The 21,011-nt window shown below is 37.6% G+C and overlaps 1 protein-coding gene across 12 annotated transcripts in view; it reads left to right on the forward strand.

The window, feature by feature from the left end:
* NEK11 (NIMA related kinase 11) overlaps positions 1-21,011 on the forward strand; it is an 82,483-nt gene that overhangs the window by 58,302 nt on the left and 3,170 nt on the right. For 11 of the 12 annotated variants that reach the window (XM_030265076.4, XM_032746760.3, XM_041714499.2 and 8 more), the window contains 2 exons: positions 4,674-4,734; positions 10,689-10,785. In XM_030265076.4, coding sequence (XP_030120936.4) covers positions 4,674-4,734; positions 10,689-10,785 — 158 coding nt within the window. The remainder of the gene's footprint in view (positions 1-4,673; positions 4,735-10,688; positions 10,786-21,011) is intronic. The other variant, XM_072925790.1, reaches the window with a different exon arrangement.

Here is a 21,011-nt window from a genome sequence, read left to right on the forward strand (position 1 = left end):
GTATACTTCAAGCATAAGATCTAAGTTAGAGCTCTGTTTCCCAGAAAGTGATATTCACCTCTAGTTCCTGCCTATATTAGACATATTTTCTAGGACAGTGTGATGAACAATGAGCCTAAACAGTTGTAAAATAGCTGCAGATGAGCAAATCTGTAGACTTTCCCACCTCACAGAAAATGTCAGTGAAGAGAAAACTTATTGTTGAAAGGCTTAAAGTAGCTTTATCAGTTAAGGCTTCCGCAAGAAAGTCAGGGATTGCAGTGTGAAGGTTGAAGATCATTGGAAAAGGCACCTAATTTAGATCTGATCAGAATGAGCTGAGATGAATCTTGTCTCCAGTGATCAAGTCTCAGTCAAATCAATAAACTTAAGTGCCTGAAGCAGTACTGAAAATAGATCTTCCTAAGGCATTCAGGAACTATTAATTTCTCCTATGTGCCCCCAGTTTCAAGCATGGCCTGCAGTGCCTCTGAATGATACTACCTGGCTCTGCCTAGGAGCAGTTACTTTATTCTGTGGTTATGTGCAAAGTTTGCAGAACAGGGCATGATGTCTTCTGCATTTCAGGGAACTAGCCAAGAAGATTAATACTCTTCACTAAATTATAAATAAGTTGTAGTTTTTGAAAAATTTGAGCTAATGGCTTCGAGATGTAGTTTTTAAGGCAAAAATAAAGTGTGAGAAATCAAATCTCTACTTCTACCACAGTAGAAATTGTCCCACAAGTAAAACTTGAAATTTACTCAGAAACAGCTCCATTCAACCTAGGCATGTCCTCCTAACTTTCAAATTAAACACACAGGATGCCTTAAAATTCAGGAGCAGTTCGTGCAGTAGTGGTCTAAAGAAATTGTTATTCAATTTTAAAGCAGTGGATTATCTTAGACAATACTTTTTTTCAGTTTGCTGTGTTTATGCTTATCCACAATACATAGACACGCAAAGAAACCTTTGCCCAGAAAGTCTACCACAAAGTACTCTTAAAAATGAAATTACTGCTCACTTTCATCAGACTCTAAGACAACATTTCTCTTTTAGAATGCCTTTTGAAATTTTAACTTTCATTGATGGTATCATTAAGTGTCAATCAGTAGTAGTTTTGAACAGGCAGACTGTTGCTTAGAATTAATGAAGGGCAGAAGACAAAAATAGATTTCTCAGTAATGCAGAATAAATTAGATGTTCGCATTCAGATGTGAGCTGTAACAGTCCCTCATGTTGGAGTGCCTAAAAATTCCATTATAAGAACCAGCATGGTCAGCTGGAAGAGCCATCCCACTGGCACCTCATTGTCTCTGTCAGCTTAAGATATTGAATAAGTGTGTTTCTGGGTATTGAAACAATTACCCTTTCTATTTCTTGGGAGATAGAAAGTGAAAATGGGCTATTTTTGCTTTCTCAAGTGAAAAATTCTGCAGTAAATCCTAGGTGAAAGCAGACTGAACATATCTGTGCAAATCTGAACATCTTCATCTGAACTCAACAAACAGAAAGTTGGTGCTGTGAGGGGAAGTAAGCAAGCATTATTAGGGAGTAAACATCTAATGCAGATTGGATTGAATATGCAGAGAGGTCCCTCTTTGGTGATTATAAAGGGATTTACAGTTATTAACATGCACACAACATCTTCTTTTGCATATCAATGGTTATGTGAGATGAATCCCACTCAAAGGTAGGTGGGATCATGCTCAGTGTTAATAATCCTACCAGAATAGCAAAGGTTTGCTTCTGCAGTCATTTACTTAATACCAAAACTCCTACTTCTGTGATGGGATTCATACTCTTAAACCCGTTCTTCAAAGATACCTTAAACCAAGCTTTTGGAAGTGTGTGGTAAAAAGAAATTGTTCCACTGCAACACAGTAAGGGCTACTAAGGTAGTTTCTGCAAATCTCTTAGATTTCCAATCACAAGATTGCTTTACTAGTTACTTCTGTGCAGAGAGGGCAGAAATGCTGCATCTGGTGGTGCTCTCTGGTGACCCCATTATTTCAAACAAGGATTAAAAAAATGTCCAATGTTCATGCAGTAGCATGGGGTCAGAAAAGTCATCTTTATGAGCAACATATTAAGGCTAAGATATAGAAAGGGATAAGAGCTATTTATTCAAGCTATATTAGGCTCCCACAGGTGTCAAGACAGACTGAGAAGTAGCAGCCTGACATGGGATGTAAGACCACTTAGAAAGATAGAGTTAGGCACTGAAACATTTTTATTTTAAAGGTTTAGGGTGGGAGCTGAGACAGCTTTTTTTTTTTTTTCCTCATGTTGATACCTTTCAGTACACCCCATCTGATTTCAGGTATATTTTCCAACACTGGAGTTTAGTGTCCTTTGTTCCTTTCTTTTGGAGCAGAAATGCACATTGACAGATTTCAAGCAGCAATTTGCCAATTGCTTTTCCAGACCTCTTCATCTTCAAGTCAGTGGCTCTTTTCCACATGTTTTTTCCCTAGGAGAACCAGTTCCTAATTAGGGGGAAATAATGAAAGAGAATGACAAACTGTTTTAAAAAACACTGCAATATGTGATGCTTAACAGAGGTTTTGTCTTGAAAAGTTAGTGTGTAGTGAAGCTTCCATTGGCTTTGATTTAGCTGAGATGCTGGTGGATGCTCTTTACTGCAGTTCATCACCATGCTCTTAGTGGTTTTTCTCAGTGACCATAACAACAAATTCACCCTCTTCACTATGACAAAGTCTATTACTGTGATGCAGTAGGTTCCTATTTTCAAATTCCAAGTTGCTTCTGAGATTGTCTAGCCAGACACTCAGCTGACATAAATTATCATAGCTCCAGCAGCTCTGAGTGGTCTGTGTGCTGTGACCCCTAAGATGCTCCACTGGATTCCTAACACATGTTTTGGCATGGCTCGTGGCTGTTAGAAATGGGGTTGTTTGTTCTGAATCTGAAATGTGCAAGCATCCACCCACACTGGCTCTTATGCATGGGATTGCCTCTCTTCTGGGCATCTGTCACAGTCCCTTGTCCATTCTGTAGGGCTTTGCTTTCTCTGCAAAAAGAAAAAAAAAAAAAAGAGAAAGATTAAAGAAATATATTAAATGAAACAACTAAATCCTCTTCCAGTGCTAAATCCAAGTGGGGAAAAGACAGGAGTGATGAAGAGGTGAAAATATATCTTTTGCCTTACAACATAAAGAGAAAAAAACAGCTTTGTTGTTATAATTGGAGTAAATATGATGTCCTGTTGTGAGAAGTCAAATGTTTGGGAGTTACAGGCTTTTTCATGAGGTCCCAATCGTTCTTTTTTTTTTTTTTTAAGAAGTACAGAGAAATTATGTCTGTAATGCTTTCTTAATTCAATATTCAGTATCTACTGTGTATATTAACGTAATGAATGCATTCCCTAGCATTTCCTGGCTGCAGAACTGGAAACCCTTGTGCTGACTTGATTTAATCAGGACCCCACAGGCTGCTCCAAAAGGGCAAAGAGGCTCCATTGGGCCTATGAGCTTGTGGATTACCTGTTGTAATATCCAACCAAGAACGTGATTCCTGCCTTGCAAACCTCAGCTAGAGTAGCAGAGCCTGTTTCAAATATAAGCCTATACAACAACTTGGGGTGAAAGAATAGTTAATTTATGCTCATCCGTAACAGCTCCCACTTGCACCAGAAGGTCCCTAACCAGCTGGAAGTCATTGCCAGCAATTATTGCTGTCCTGTTTAGGTGTACTGGCAGTTCCTTAGTTAACAAATTTGGAATGGGCATTTTAGTAAGATCACAGAAGAATATGAAACAGATTGTCCATTGTAGAAGTGGAGGTCAATAGTGTTTCTTTTTATTCCATTGTTTTCAGTCTTAAAAGGCATAGAGATCTGGCTATTTTTTAAAAATATGTATTTTTGACATATTTTTAAGCAAGGTCTAGATTTTGAATGTCAATTTTAAATAGTCAAGAAATGCTGTGTTGTTAAATGTGATATGGCAGCAGCTTCTACATACTCAGAGTCCAAGTTTTTCTTGGACTGTCATAAAATTGTGATGCACTTCCTGGACAACAGTTATTGCTTAATGGCCAGAACTTTAAATTTCATTCGTGTACACAAACAGCATTTCATATGAAAGATATCACGGCAAAACTGTCAGCCATCTGTTTGGTAGCAGAACACGAAATAGAAAAATGTTAAAATCTCTTCTTAATTAAAAATTTTTCAATTAGTTGCTGTTACTAGGCATGTAAGTAGATGTAATTACATGAAAGATAAGTATTAATTTGCTGTGGGTAGCTATCATAAGCATAAAAATTTTGGCATAGTTAAAAAGTATATACTTGCCTTTTTCAATGTAATATTGTTTTAGATGTTCCCGGACTAACTGATGAAAAAATGCTGGTATATTTTCAGAGACTGCACACCACCCTCCACAGTAAATATATCTCCTTTAAATTCCATGCAGAATTCTTCTAAACACTTGTGTTCTGCAAGGAATTTGACTTAAATTGTTGTTTGGTTATTACATCATTCCAAAGCCCGATGTTTTAGGAGAAGAAAACATTGAAAATGTCCTGGGCAATGTAACTTTTTTATAGTCTAGTCTTGACACTTACTGGTGTGTTATCCTCTATGTTTGTGGGATGGTACCTCTTGGACATGGTGTTTGTGTTTAGGTTTGTGCTCACAGTAATGCCATTCCTATTTCATTTATTCACAGGACAGTGATATGGAGGCAATGGTTGAGTATTTGGAGAGTGTCCTGAATAGCAGCTCATTGGGTAAGAGGATATGTCTTCTTTGGATAGCAGCAGTTATTAGCAGTCTGTATGCAGAGCTGTCCAACTATTTCTATATTGCAACAAAATAACTCAAAAAATGTGATCATTTTGAAAATTACTTCCTTAATCTACTGCAAAGAAGTATAATTATGCCAAAAGAAAAGGCATAAGTGCTTTTGTTGAAAATAATAAAACCATAAAGCATGATAGTCAGATGTATAGAATGTTATAAAAAAAAATTTAAAATTAGGCTATTCTCATTTTTTCTACAGAGGAAAATATTTCAGGATATGTAAGCTATTTTATAGTTTTTAATCCTAGTAACAATAAGAGAAAATGAATTAAAATATTTAATATTTTTAAATTATGATCAAGGTTTGGATAATACTTAATTTATGTAACAGTATCTCATTACAGGTACAAAGAAAACAGTGAGAATTAAAGTTAGTAATTTAATCCTAAAATCTCTGGCAAAATGTTGTCTATAGATTTACAGTTGGAAAACCTGGGTTGTTGTGATCTACTTAAAAGCTAAAAGGAAAGCTTAAGTGAAAGAAAGATATTTACTGTGGCTGCCATAGTCACTGTCCCCAGAGGCCAGCGGGTGGGACTGAGTGTGAGCTCATGAAAGGCCAGCTGAGTTCCCAAAGGCTCCCATGGGAACTGCAACCTCTTTAGCTGCTTCTTTTGCACTCGTTCAGTTGGGATAAACCTGACTTGGGATTATCTAAAACCACAACACAGGATACTCCTAGGAAGTCCTGCTTCCAGAGATTCTTCCAGTACTGAGCTCTGGTTCACCCCTGCTTGTGAACTTGGATAGATGGGAAGAGAGCCAAAGAAGAAGGATGAAAGGAGTAATCAAAGTTGTTGCCATCACAGTCTTTTAGCCACTGGTCACCTTCTGGGTCCCATGCCAAGAGACCCTCAGGACTGAAGGAAGGAACATTTATATCTAGTTTCTCTTCACATTTACAGAAAAGCCCCGTCTCCAAATTCTGCACTCATGTATGCATTTGCAGCATCACTGTTTGCAATGGGTTTGCAGAAGTTGAAATAAGAAAAAGATTTTGCTCTGTGCTTCAATATCCCTTCATTTAATTAAAGAGAGGAATTGCCTTGAAGGATGGTGAGAACAAACAAGAATATTAGCCTAAGACAAACAGTGGTGTTTAAAAAACAATCTTAGTATTAGAAACTCCCTTATCTTAATCTTTTCCATTCAGTATTAGGGACAAGAAGATGACTTTTAAAAAATTGTAATATTAAATAATTAAATTATACTTTCATCACTAAAAAAATTTTCAACCAGTCCATGCTGAAACTTACAGGCTTTTTCCAAACTCTGTTGTAATTAGGTATGATTTTCTCCAAAGAAGTATATGTGATGATAATAAGAGACAAATCTCCGTGTTCCCTTTTATCTTTGTATGCCCAGTATCACGTAGAAAGTTTAAATTTTCATTCTTTTAAATTCTTCCAATCAAGCTATAAACCTGCAGTTGGGGTCATTTTTATGTGTTTGCTAATGTTCATTTATACCTTGCACATTCTTCACTGGGCTCCAAATTCCCATTGCAACAAAATTTTCTGTATATAGTGCATTGTGCATAGGTTAGATACTTGCTGTCTTTTTCACCCTAAAGCTAGTTGTGTCCCCTTCTAGGTCTGCATTTCTTTAACTAACCACTAGCACACTGGGTTTACCCATAGTATTGCAAGTGCTAGCCAGAGCCTCCCTTTTTGACATCCTGTGCCTGTAGTCCTTTACATCTCTTCCTTTGTTCCCACTTTTCAAGGCATCTGCAGTTGTACCAGCCTGTATTTCTCTATGTTAATTAAGTTAGTTATACATATGTCTTTCTACACAGAACACTACTATCCATCTAGAAAAGCAGGTTGTATGTTACAAGAAAAAGTGGAGATAAACCAAACCAGTCCACTACATAGTAATTCAAAGAACTACTGCTATAGTTTGAGCAATTAAATCAAAATTTCTGTCAGGACAAGACAAGATTAGACAAAGTCTTGGAGACTCAGTTCCAGATGTGTGGCCTGGTGCAAGCAGTGGCAATACCATATTCCTGGGCTACAGAGCTGCAACAGGATTATAATGGCTGCTCCTGAAAACAGTATGGATTTCATGGCAATAATAGGGCAATAGAAGCAGGAATCTGGCCAGGACAGAATTTCTTGTGGCATCTTTCATTGTTGAAGTATTATAAAAAGATTATGAGTCATTTCAAGTGGTTGTTAGAGAACAACCAAGAAGAAAAACACTAGAACTTTTTTTTTATGTCAGCAAAGGTTGTGATAAAAAGGATATTGTAAATATATATTGTTTTTCAACAGGTGGAATTTTTTTAGTATAAACCTCAGTGTTTATAAAAGGACTTGGGAGGTAACTGAATTTTCTCCTCAAGAGGTCCCAGAATCGCTCCAAACACAAGAGCTTTTGTGGTACACAATTGCTTTTGTGTTGGTTATAACGGTCCATGTGGAGTACATTTGAAGTAAGATTGGCCATGCTGATAAACTGAAAAATTGGGAAGATCCCAGAAAAAAACTGCAGAAGACAAGGGAGTTTGAAAAACTCATTTTAAAATTTACTAAATTTGCTTGGCATTAAGGAAGAGAAGGTTAGGGGCAGTTGGGTCACTTTGTATTGTTTATGAATCTGGAAAACACATCTGTTTCTAATCTTTTATATCTTGTACAAAAAGCCACTGTAGGATCTCATATGTAGCAGTGAAAGGTAAAGAAAAGAAATCTGAACTACTAACAGAAGTTTGTGATTCAGTGGAGATAACAACTTCACAATACATCATGGCTTATGAAGAGCTGCAGTAGGTGTGTATCACCTATTCTTTGGTCATTAGCAGAAATGTTTGTAGGAATGCCTTTGGACCATAATTTATGAAAACTCTTACCAGATAATGCACCTGTGACTAAATTCCTTTCTCTACAGATCCTCAGTGCAAACCTCAAAGTGGTGCTCCATCACCTGAGAGGACAAAGATCTTTTGCCCTTTGCCCTATGTTGTTTCTGCAATACTGGGTTAGACACTGGGAGACATTGAAATGCATTTAGAAAGCCACCATACCTAGTTTTGAAAAGACAGTGCTCTTGTTGTTTTATTTAATTTTGTTTAATGGATCAAGAATGATATATTGGATAAAAAATGGAAATTATTATCTGGTAACTTTTTGAAGAAGCATAGTTCCTTGTTCTGTGTTGATATGTGGGTACACAAACTGCCTGAAGCTGGGTGCAAAATACATTATTAACCAAGTAACTGCCTCTAAGAAAATACCTTTGATGTAGAAGTTGGTATGGTTATGAATCACCCCAGTAAAATTTGTTGAGGTGTGCTGTAGCACCAAATGTATCAAGCTCTTAGTAGTCTTCACTGAGAACTCATTTTTTTAATTACTAACCACACCTTTGCAGCATCCTACGATATTCAGTCTGTGCTGCCTTGCAGAAGCCAAAAATATCATATTAAATGGAGAGAAAGATAGAGAGTTTTCATGTAGAGACTAGAGACCAAGTTTTTCTTGGCCAATTGCCAATGTGTAAAATAGACAAAATATGAATTATTTAGACAGAAATCCCAGGGAAAACAAAACAAAACTAGGAAGAAGGATGTCTTTAATAATGAAATGTCAGAGGAGAAGGAAATACTGTAGTAATAAATATATTGCATTCACTAAACAGAAATAATATGCTGAGCTCTTACAAGAATGATATATCCTGTAGTAGTAGTAGTAGTAATAATACTAATACAATACTAATACTAATACTAATACTAATACTAATACTAATACTAATACTAAATGCCAGAATTTATCTGGTACCTGTGGTTAAATGTACTCCTTTTTAAGAGACTGCAAGATTTATATTTTCCTTAGGCCACTGGTGCTCAGAGCATCAATTTTTAATTGGTTTCAAAGCACTAAAGCCCTACATCTGGACCTTAATACTGTGCTAACTGAGACAGAAACCCAGCAAGTCATGAGCACTACTTTGCACAGCACCTGGAGTTTCCTCAGAGCTGTCCTGAGGATGGCTGAATTTTCCAGTGCTGCTGAAGGAGTTGAATGCTTACAGACTCCATGTAAAACATATGAATATGCATGTGGACTCTTACAGTAAACAATCAGGAAATGTTTTTTGCATTAATGAGTGAAATAATTGGTTGCCATTAAGAACTGGGATTGTCATTTTTCATCTTTTAAACTACATTAACTATACCTGAGTTGTAATATTTGGGCACCAGATAACTATTAGGTTAACTAATAGTTATCTATTAGCTATTAGATAGCTATTAGGTGTAAGATAAGGTAGGAGAATGTTTTTAAATGTGCAATTGTTTGTCCATCCTGCTAACAGAATCAGGAATCCATTTCTTCTGTGCTTCCAAGCTTCTGAACCCAGCAGATACTCACTGTGAGTGGTTCAATAGGATCACTCACAGTGGAAAGTTTTAATCTCAGTATTCAAATGGATGTGATCAGGGTCTAGAATCATGTAAGGCAAAGGAGCCTAACTGTTGGGAGAGCCATGATTGCACATTCCAGGGAAGCATTTGGTGTTCTCTGGGGGTGTCTGTACCAGCTCATAGAGGGAGGGGAGCTGCAAGCTCCTTTGGCTGCATGTGATCCCTGTTAATGCAATCCAAACTAAGCCAAACCCCAGCTGAGTCCAAGCTAAAAACCCCTGGTAGGAGAGGAATATGTGTTCAGTTAGACAAGACATTTTGTTAATGTGTTTGAATTTTGGCTTGTTCCTACCCTATGCAAAGCCCTCCCGTGCCTGTTCAGAACTTGGGTCCTGTGCAGCACAGCCCACACATTTACACCCTGATACATCTCCTTTTTTGGGAAGTGAAATCCTAATGCCAAACAATTTGTAAGAAGAGGCTAAAATAGCTGCTTTGTTCAGCTTAACGAATTGAAAGCTGAAATAGGATCTCTTTTTCCAATTATAAAGAAATGAAAGGAGTATGCAAAAGAGAAGGAAAGAACTGCGTAATCCAAGGGAAAGGACTGAAACAGGAGGAAAATGAGCAGGAGCTGCTTGATAAAGAAATTTTATCAGGAAATAAGAGGGGAGATTTTAGCCACTTGCTCCCAGTGAGGCTTTGAAATTGTCTTTAAATAGGAGTAGTCAGGGCAAAAAGTACATAAATTTCTTTGGAAAACCACAGACATATATGATGGGATGACTACCTGAAATTGCAGCATATTTGAGATGATAACCCTGACAGTCCTCTGTGAATCAGCACTTCTGTGTTCCTGTGGATGAGTGTTTCAGTGGTATGTGAGTCCTAGGTCCTGAAATATTGCAATAGCTCAGAAGACCTCTAAACAGAAAGAGTGGGCATGTGTGTTTATGCGTGTGTGTATTTCTTACACATACATATGTATTTACATATACAGGTATGTTTATATATATATATATATATATATATATATATTCATACATAAAAAGTGTACCTTTATCTGAAAAATAAACTGATGTCGTAAGATAAATACTTCTAGTTTACAGTAATGATCAATCTCAAGGAGAGACTTGCCTGTTAGGAAGAATGTTCTTGCTCTTAAAGACAAGTTAAAAAACAGTGGAATAAAATGCATATTGTCTAACCAAATTTAATTTTGTTGGATATTTATTCATCCCAGAACTTCCTCAAGTGATTGTCCTTTCTGTTGTAATTCCTTGTGTATTCCTTGTTATTACAGTTCTGGTGCCTTTAGGCTCTAAATCTACTTGTCCCTCAGAAAGGAGTTGCCCTTAATGTGAATTTAATAATCTAATTCATCTTTAATTAATGTGGCACTGCCTTGTGAGAAGCAGGGATAGTCTTCTTCCTTCTGACTGCCCTTGATTCTGCAATAGAGCTCGGGGGATGAAGGTGAATAAGGTTGTGTATCTGTGCATTGATTTGTAGGCTCGAGGACTGTCACCGGAGTGTCTCCAGGGGTGCCCCAGGGATTCAGAGCTCTCAACAGTACAATGGCTGAGACCAAGCTGAAACACATGAGGGAGTAAGTAGCATATTTATGTGGTGCCAATGTGCAGGCAAAGAATATGGATTGGAAAACTGCAAAGCACAGCAAATAAAACCCAAAAATCCCATCAACAATAAGAAGTGGATGGAAAGGCGTTTAGAGACTTGCCTAGTTGCCTCCAGAGAGGATGAAAGTTGACCCTCACTTCTGATTGTTTTCTTGTAAGCTTCACAATCACTGTCATCCTTCCAGGATCCAGTTTGCCTTCCCTGCTGTTGGTGTCATTCCGAATTTCACATTCTTTATTAGCACAGCCCGTGCCCATAAATCACCTGCAGATGTACACATTACCACCACATTCGCTCCCTCACCCACACTTCATTCTTGCCTGGAATGAAAAGTAAGTGGGTTTGTTTCCCATGGTGATATGGTGTTTTAAACCAAATAAAATTGCTGCTGTTGGCTGGGATTTTCAAATGAGACAGCGGGCAGTACATGGACAGTTCCCTTTGAAACTCATTGCCTACTTGTTTTCAGCACTGCTGAAATCCCAGCTTTATTTATAAAGGTTTCAGTGTCTTAATAAAATGAAAATTCATGCTTCCTTTCTGGAAGGTACTGGTTAATGTATCTTGAGCCTTTATCTTGATCCAGTAATTTCTGGCCTTCCAAGATTGTTTGCATCCTATTTTAGGTGCTGATCTGATAATCATCGTGATGTGGATTATTTCTGAGCTCAAATATTCTTTGCAATGTTGCAAGATTCAACATCTCTCAGAATAAAAACTCTTTAAAAAAAGGGCAATTTTTTCTCTTGTGTAGGTGGACACTGCCAATAATGTGGTGGATGTTATTGGAATACAAATAAGCTCAAACAGTATATGCTAAGGGTTATTTAAGTGAGCTCTCTGAAGAGAATGAATACAATTCCAACAGCATTGATAGCAATCATTGTTTAAAACAAAACACTGTGTACTTCAAGAAAATATCAATCACATTTACTCCTGATAGAAGTTGTTTGGTTTTATAGTATTTCAAGATTCAGCAGCTCCCAAGGTTTCACTTCATGGCTTAGCCTTTACTGTGCAATCAGTTCCAGGTCTCACAGCCTTCCACTTGTACTGCTTCCCATTCTCTTTTCATGGAAACTACTTATGAAAATAAATAAATGCATTATGTTGTCCCAGCTATTTACAAGGGGAGATTTTTAGTCAAAATGTCCTCTAAACTTAGAGATTTCACCTGGTGTTCTCATGGTTCCTAGACAGAACTTAAAATATTTGGATTTCATGGTCATTGCTTTTAGGCCTGAGGCATGATTAGATCACTTCTTTCACATTCTGGTTTTCCAGTGCTGTTTTATGGTTTTCCTGGTTTGTTGTGGCTCACATTATTGTCCTTTCTCCAAACCTTTTTGTTTTCTGAATAAGTAAAGGTGAGAAAGGACTCAATTGCTTGGAAAGTAAAGTGTTAAGGAGCAAGTCAATGAGCACAGTACCCAGCATGTGTGTAGTCAAGGAGATTCCCTGCAAACTCTGACCCATGGCCAATCTGCACGCAGGGCACAGAGGTGAGAAGGAAGCACATCTGGCTATGAATCAGTACATAAAGCCACAGCTACTCTGCTTATCCTTCAGCAAACTTCATATGATGTGTTTTTTGAATGTCATTCACATAACAGTGCCATATAAGCAATTCTAATATAATTTACACTTGTGAGCAGGGGAGATAATGTAGAGGTGCAGTGAAATCTGTTTGGGTGTCAAGTCACTCTAGAAAGAGGACTATGAAGGTTTGGGATTTGCACCATTTTCAGATGTCAGGAGCAGTATGTTCTGATGAAGGAGACTCCTATGTCATGAGCTGCTCATAAAAAAACTTTGTGCCCACGCATTACAGATGACATTACTGGAAGAAAGTGTCAGTAGCTCTGATAAAATGGTAGGTTCATCTAAAATAAAACAGGCTCTAACAACAAAAGCACCTTTTAGCCATATCCAATTGACACGTGAATAATGCTGGCTTGCAAACCCCTGTAACAAGGCAATCACTTGACAAGGTGCTATGTGCTCATTGCTTGCAGCATGACTCACTAAATGCCTTCTTTGACTTACTGTGTATCAGAGCATCAATTTAGGAGGTTTCTATTGTATTCTTATGGCAGACTTGATAAGGATACTCATGTGAGAGCAAAGCTGTGCTAAAAATCATTATGGGACTATAGAAGGAAGCCACTGATGTTCTTGAACATGGCAGGTAGGAGTGCTTGGTCTCCTCCTATTTTAAGTGAAAAAAAATGGCTTTTTTATCACTACAACCCCTAAATATTTCCCCTTTTTCTTTCCAATTACCATTGCACTCTCTGTTCCAATTGATCGCAGCCAGCATTATTATGCTTTGGCTTGTGGTGGAGTTGCTTCTGAAGAACAGAGATTTAACTTTACCTTTCATATTGAGTTTATTGTCTATACAAAAATTTCCACTTCAGTGTTAGCATTTTGATATTGGGATTTGCAGTGTTGATAAGAAATCTCCATTTTTTGAACTATCTCCCACCAAGGTTATCATTATGCTCCTTCCCAGCCCCATGTGCCAGCAGCGACAGCTCAACCAAATATAGAAATCAGAGCTGTGAGACTCTTATTCCTCATATTGGGTTTTGAAACTGAGGAATTATGTTAGATGCAGGAAATGGGAGGAGCCATTTCCTGGTATCTTCTGTCCTGGCCACCATCTAATTCTCGTAGTGGTTCTCATCCTTGGTGGTACAAGGTAACTTGGTGCAAGCAGAGTCTGAGAAGCGTTACTGCCACATGCTATCCAGAGCCAAGTTATCTTCATGGACAGATCCATGGAGACAAATGAATTACTGTTCCACTGATGTTCCCCCAGAGAGACTTTCCAACTGTGCATCTCAGAAGTTAACCCCACTGTTCTTCAGAAGCAACTCCTCCTCAAGCCAAAGCATTTTTCCCCCCGTTTGATTAAATTGTAGTAGCACCTATTAATTTTTTTCCCCCCGAGGTCCATATAGAAAACTTAGTACAGATCGTTTTGTGCTCCTTTGTGGAGATATCCATGAATATCTACAATGAGTCATTTTAATAGCCATGAACTTTAATATGCACTTTAGAATTCAATAAAATGTATGGCAGTAGAAGGAAAAGCCTTTTATGCCCCAAATTTCAAGTAAATTAAAATCCTTTAGCCCAGCAGTAAGCACCTCTTAGTCAGTCCCCAAAGTGTTATGCACAGCAGCACACCACGATCAGGAAAAAGGCTTCATCATCCCCTGCTGAGTGTAAGTAAAGCAGTCTTTCAGAAGTCATGAAGAAAAAGCATTGGGTAATGTTTTTATTCTGCTCCTGTGAATGCTCATACACTATTGGTTTAGATTCACGAGCAGCATGTATATATCCTTCTTGTGCTTGTGATGCTGCCACCAAACGCATAGTTTATTTTAAAGTTTCAGAAATAAAGGTCATTTTGAGGTCATTCAGTAGGCAGTGGATGTTCTTTGAGATAAGTAATCCTAAAATGCTAGAAGTATAGAAGACTTTTTGTACATTTATTTGTGAAATAAAGAAAGGACTTAATTGTGTTTATTTGATGTAGTATTTCAATTTATGCAGAGTGGACCTTTATGAGCCAACTGAAACTGATTTTGTTATTGATGTCATTGAGGGCAGCTTTAATGATGACAAAAGCAACAAATACAGAAAAGCTAATTGTTTTTAAGATTTTGATTTAAAAACTTATAAGTGACCTTTTGATTGCCATTGACTGTCATGTTGACGGTGCAATTATGCAAACATGCTTGAGGAATAAGATGTCTTTTGACAGACAACAGACATGTTTGGTAAGGAAGTTTATTGACACTACCACTTTTATTGAGCTACCACTTTTTTGCAGGTGATTAGAGTACTCTTGAAAGTATTGATCCTGAAATATTTCTGAGCATTGAATTTTCTCTTGCACACACCAGTGTTCTGTCCAAGACTCAATTTTCAGGTAATAATTTTTGTTTGGTGGTCCCAAGGCATCTTACAGCATGACTATAGTTTTCTGCATCTCATGGGGTAAACCAAGATTTTATTTACATATCCATCTTCCTTGTCACAGTTTCTCACACCTCATTTTTAAAGGTCAGTCTTAAATGAGTCTACTGAGTTCATTATGGAAAAAAATCAAACATCTTAGTCCATGAGTTTCTTTTATTGAAAATCCATTTTAAGATAATTGCACTGTTTATACGTTTCAATGCTTTCCAGACCCAAATCTGAAGAAAGTATTTTGGGTTTGCTTGCTTTACAAGCAAGTAAGAGTACAGTAAATTCGGTGGGGACACTGAAAGATTGAACTCTGCCTTTGTTTGGCCAAGCTGGGATATTGGTTCTTGGCTGCTGTCAGAGAGGAGTGAGTGCTCCTGGCTCAGGAGTCATTGCTGTCCCCAGGCAACAACTGAAAGAGAAGGTGGGAACGGGGAAATCCTGCACTTCTCCTGCCTGAGAAGAAATGAAGGTGAGCGAGACAGTGTCTGCTGCTCAGAAGCATAGGAGTCCTCTGCAGCAGAAGCAGCAGGAACCCCTCAAGGCTGAAGTTAGAGTTCACGTTCTAATTCCTCAGGCATTTTCCATGGCTCTTCATTCAGCTTCTTCCCACTGTCCATACTCCTCCCCTTCCCATGACAAAAATGGGCTACTCCTGTTGTTGGCACTTTGTCTCTTGCGCTGCTCCTCTCTGTCCTGCATCTGAGGACGGGAAGAGAACATCACCTGCCAACACCAGGTGTTCAGCAGTTCTTAGCAGCCTTACATTTGTTAGGGTGCACTTTGAAATGAATAGTGAGAACAAACGTGGTAGTTAAAATGAGTGAATATTGGAGCACAATTAAAATTTGATGCATTTTTTTGGGATGTTCATCTTTTGCCCATTTTGCACATGACTTGAATTACTGTTACCTCAGGTCATAACAATGTGTCATATTTTGTGAATTTGCTTAGATATGTAAAGAAAACAGAGATGTTTGTCAGCTTCTCTGCTGAGCTGTATGTCATAGATCCATGAGTCATTCTATTATTCTGAATTTTTAAGGACCTTTTTTTTTTAAAGTGGACATTAACACTATGATTGCTTCAGCAGTAGAGAGTTTTTATTCACTTTAAAAATTGCATTTCAGTAGCAAAACAACTAAAATTTTAAGTATAGACTCATACATTTGAAAATGTCAAGGGGCCCCAAACACTCTAAACGTTCAGAGAATTAAACTTCTTCGTGTTTTGCACGCAAAGCATAGCTTGCCTAGTTTCTTGTGCTGTGCATACATAGATTGTGCTGTTTAGATTTCCAGCATCTTGGTTTTGTCAATAGTTTGCAAATGCAAAAACGCTTTCATGCAGCATTAATTATATAGTCTGTTTTCAATATGGAACCACTTGAATTATTTTGACAGCATTTACTAGAAGCAGCATCGCAACCTTGGGAAGTTTACTTGAGAGAAATGTAGGTAGGGAATTTTCCAAGGGGTCTGACACAGGAATGACCAGAGCTCTCTTTTGAGAGATATTAAATGTTTGTTTTTTAGGAAAAAAATTAAGTACTAGACTTCTATCTACATCTTTAAATGCCTAAACAGCTCTGTGAAGCCTGTCTTATTTTGATGCAGACCCAGAAGAAACTGAATATGTAAATCTTTCTAGGCCTTTCTGAAAATCATAGATCTACTGTCCATAGTTGGTAATTGCTTTTCTTTCTTTCTCTATAGAATGGTGTCATCAGGGAATTGTATGGCTCTGCCAAAATATGAATTTGCCTTAGTCCTGTTTTCTGCTAGGAACTTCTTAAAGAGCTACAGATGTAAAAAGAGACCTGAAAGAAGTTGTGGACTTAATTCACCTAGCTTTAGGCCCTATTGGGAGGATATAGATATGAACTAAGCCCAAATGGTTGATATTTGAAAAACTGTTTGCATAAAACCTTATGCAAATGGGTTTGGGAGCCTTTTTTGTGTATATGTTAGTGACTATTTTTATTTATGTGTATATATGCAGTTAAATATTTGCCATAATTGGACATCTCACAGTCTGCATCAGCTAGAGGTTTTTTTAGCTTTTAAAATGTCCTTTTGATTTGATTGTTTAAGAATATTTTTACTTTTACTCTAACCTTGCATGGGTGTTTAGCATAGCTGAGAGCTTGAATACTGCTTCCCCTCCCTCTATACCTGTAGAGTGCTCAAGCCCAGCTGGAAATTTTGTGAGTAAATTACTCTGGTATTTGTGATATTTCTATCAAGAATCTTCTATCTCCATACCAACTGATTTCATTAATCTCTCCATTGAAGCACCTTTGAAGCATTGACAAGCCTTTTAATGAGACTTACTTATTGCTAACTCAAAAATGCATTGTTTTATGTAGTAGCACTTAATAGAATATTGTGAAAGAATGCTTGGATTGAGAAAAAATATATATAGTACTAGTTAATATTCTGTTTGTTTCATTGAAATGCATAAATACCTTTTCCTTTCTCTAATAGGTAAATTGTTCATTTTAAAACTTCCATTTTGGTCTGAAATCCTATGTCAGGAGAGACCCCCTCCCAATATTAAGCCATGTAAAAGGAAATCAGCATTAACTCAGCATTAACCAAACAGCTGAACAAAGGAGAATGCAGTTATATTCTTAAATTCCTACAAGATATGCATATAATTACTTGCTTTCCAGAGGTAACTAGTGTATCCTCACATGCCCAGATTCAAGAAGTAGCTGTGTATTGTGCTGCTCTTCAGAGACACCTGTCTAAAAAAAATGCATTGATAAACAAAGCAAATAGTATCAAGTATGTGTAAAGTGTGCCAGGAATTATTTCTTGATCTTGGTCAGTGATGCTGAAGGAATTAAACTGATGACTTTTCAGAGATTCTTTGAATGACATGGCACTGTTAAAAATCAGAATGTTGTTTAAAATAATTCTAGAAAGACTAGGAAATCTCAGACTGTGTATAAAGCTCAGGGAAGTGTGTTTCAGGTAATTCTTCATGGCCACAGTGAAAAAGTGTAATTATCACTAACCCTACCTCATGAAGATTAGCTCTACAGAAGCAAATATATTTCACTCTTATTTTTAGTATTGGTAGTAAATTTCTTAATATAGGAAGACTTTAAAATTGCAGTGTTCAGGTTTGATTTAAATGACTGTTTTGTTGTATTTTTTTTTCTTCTGTGGGAAAAACAAAAAGAAACACATTTTCTCTTATAAGTCATCTTCTAAATTCATAGTAGCTAGAATTCAACTAGCAGCTCTTAATTCTAATTAACACTTCTTCCAAGAGCAGATGTCAGCATCAATTCCTATTACATAAATTCATTTATCTCTCAATATGAGGCGCATGGAAAATACTATTGCTGATATTTCTTCACCTGTGTGTCTACCTCTTCTAATAATAAGATCCTTCTTAACTCATGGGAAAACATGTCTTAAATATGCTTTAGATTTTGCAGGTCTGTGAAGTAGGACATAGGAGAGTTTTGTTTGCAATCGAATTAAGGTGCTTTAATTCAGGAATTACAAAGTAATTAAGGATAAATTAGGAAAATTAGCATTGTGTTTTCAAGTGAAGAAATTTTCATTCAGTAGTAATATGAGAATAGTCGAAGTCCATTGAGGCTTAAAGGTGAAGGTGGGGGCTAATATTAGTAATTTGTATTTCTTTTCTTGCTAGCTTTTATATAAAATAATTTCCACCGCCTTTTTTATTTTTTATAAGACCTTTTCTAAGACTTAGCTCTTTTTTTCACATTCCCAAGATTGAACAGCTGTCAGAACTCAAAAAGAGTTGCCCTACCTTTAGAAATAAGTTCCTAAAACCTGGATCATGGAACTTACTGTGCTTTTCTTCTAGCAGATATCAAGGGGTCTTTAAACAGCAACAGGGAATTTATGCTGCAAATGAAGATTTGAACCCAGAGCCATTTCTTTCAAGTGTCAAAGTTTTAATCATTCACAGTCAGTAATGCCAGCAAACCAAATGACAGAAAGATAACTTGAGAGGACAGAGATCCTTTGTGTTCTAACTGAGATAAACCTGTTTGTTTACTGAACTGTGAGATGCTGTAGCAGGTATCTTAAGATTTAGAAAACAGTATTTTGTATAAGACTAAGGATATGTAATTTCCTGATTCTGTTGGAAAGTCATCTCAGGAGATAAACATAACAATCTTTTTTGCTGAGATTCATATCACTACTGGTTAGCTGCTAAGTAGCATGGTTGTACTGTTTTGAAGAGAAATATGGGGTTAATAAATTGATGCTTGGAAGTAGCATTAATTCAGGGACAAATCATTTTTGGATGTGTTGATGAGAATCCTAAGTAATACTGCTGTACTCTATGGGGTCAGCTCCTGGAGATAGGAAGAACAGAATTTAGAGGCATCTACTGAAATTATTCTTTCAATTATCCCTGCACTCACTTTTGTGCCCCATGAGCCAAAATAAACACAGATTTGTTCTCTACGTTACAATGTGCTCTTTGGTGCTGGATGCAGGTGGCCTGGCTGCATTCAAAAAGATAAATAAGTGCCCAGTGGAATGGGTATTCCATGTCCAGAAAGTTTCTTTATTAAGGTTTGCTTTGATGTAGGCATGAGTAACTGGTATTTTGAAATAATTGAATTTTCTGTGTTTGTCTTAGGAGCAGTGTGTTTGTTGCCTGTTATGGCAGAGGTGAGATGTTATTGCTGATGCCTGATCTGGAGGGACTTCCATGGTGTTACTACTCTGGTGTGTTCAGCAGTGGCTTGTGCAGAGCCTCTCCCTGCACAGACCACACGCAGCTCCCTGGAGGCACCACTGAGACCAGGATGCCTTTAAATGATAGCTGCCATCATGCTAAATGACACTGGAAAGTGATAAGCTGAAAAACCCCTTAGCTGCTGATTTGTGACATAGTTATCCTTCAAGGCAAGTCATGACAAGTTATTGAGAGATATTAACCTGGCAGCTAATGCCCACGGAGGAGCACAACTTCAGCATTAATCTTGTTTTGTGGCTTTTGTCAGTGTGGCATAAAGGTAGGTGTATTGTAATTGATCTCCAAGCCAGAAAGGAGATGTTAATATGTAGCTGGCACCAGAACAGTCAAAATGAAAACCAGTGGAATAATAGAGAATTCTTTGTTCACCTAGGGAAAGATTTACAACTTCCTCAGCCAACATTATTATATTGGCAAATTTTAGTAATTTTTCAGTCATGCGTAGAAAATCAACTGTGAATCACCAGATAGCCTGATAAATTCAGATCCACTAAATGACTTGGAATGGTTTTAGACACCCTGTGTCTAAAAATTGCAGTTCTCAAGACTTCTATTTAGCTCCCCTCTAACTCCAGCAGCGCCTATGATTTTGCTGATATTCTTTGCTGTGTCTCGCATACTCAGAAGTGCCTTAGCCTTGATAGAACCAAGTCTCCATTTTATGTCCACACTCCATCTTTATCCACAAATCAAATATCAATATAGCCTTTGGGTCTTGTTGCAGTTGAATATCTCAGGCATGTGCTGTGTGCTGTACAAGAGCTGGCAAAAAGAGTAATTTTTTTCTCAGGCCACAGCTTCCATGGGTGACAGTGTCCCCAGACTGGTAATATTTGCTGTGCAGCCAATGGGTTGGTGGTCACAGCATGCTTCCAGACCTGTGTCTCCTCTGCCTGGAGCATTGGGACTGCTCTGTGCAGCCAGGAGTGTGGGAAGTTGAGCTCAATGAATCCCTCCATCTAAGACTCTGTAACAAAGAAAGAAAAGAACAATCTGAGATATGATATTTAAGCACATTACTGTATTACCCGAAGCCAGACCCTTGATTGGTAGAGCCCATTGTAATTCCTTGGATTTTAGCACACTGGAAAACAATTTAGGCCAGTGTGAGATGGAGGTCTGGCCCACAATTTTTCACAGTAATGAAATCCGAGATATCAGATGTCCCTTTCGCTTGTGTTGTCTTGGCTGAAAAAGAGATGATGACTCACAGTGAGCTTGTAGGTGACTGAGCTATAGGATAGCAGGAAGAGAGTAAATGCCAGTAAATCAGAAAATATGGATGGCCAAATGTGGCTGTAAATGGGAGTTCTGCACTTGTTCTCACAGCACATTTGGTGGTAAGGCTTTAATTCTTTTTAAAACATCAGTGCAGGTATCCCGTATTTCATGTGAAATAGCAATCTCACTTTCCAGGAAGCACTTTCTCCTCTCCCTCCATCAGGATCATAG

The sequence above is a fragment of the Taeniopygia guttata genome, chromosome 2 (genome assembly GCF_048771995.1).
Source record: "Taeniopygia guttata chromosome 2, bTaeGut7.mat, whole genome shotgun sequence".
Lineage (NCBI taxonomy): Eukaryota > Metazoa > Chordata > Aves > Passeriformes > Estrildidae > Taeniopygia > Taeniopygia guttata.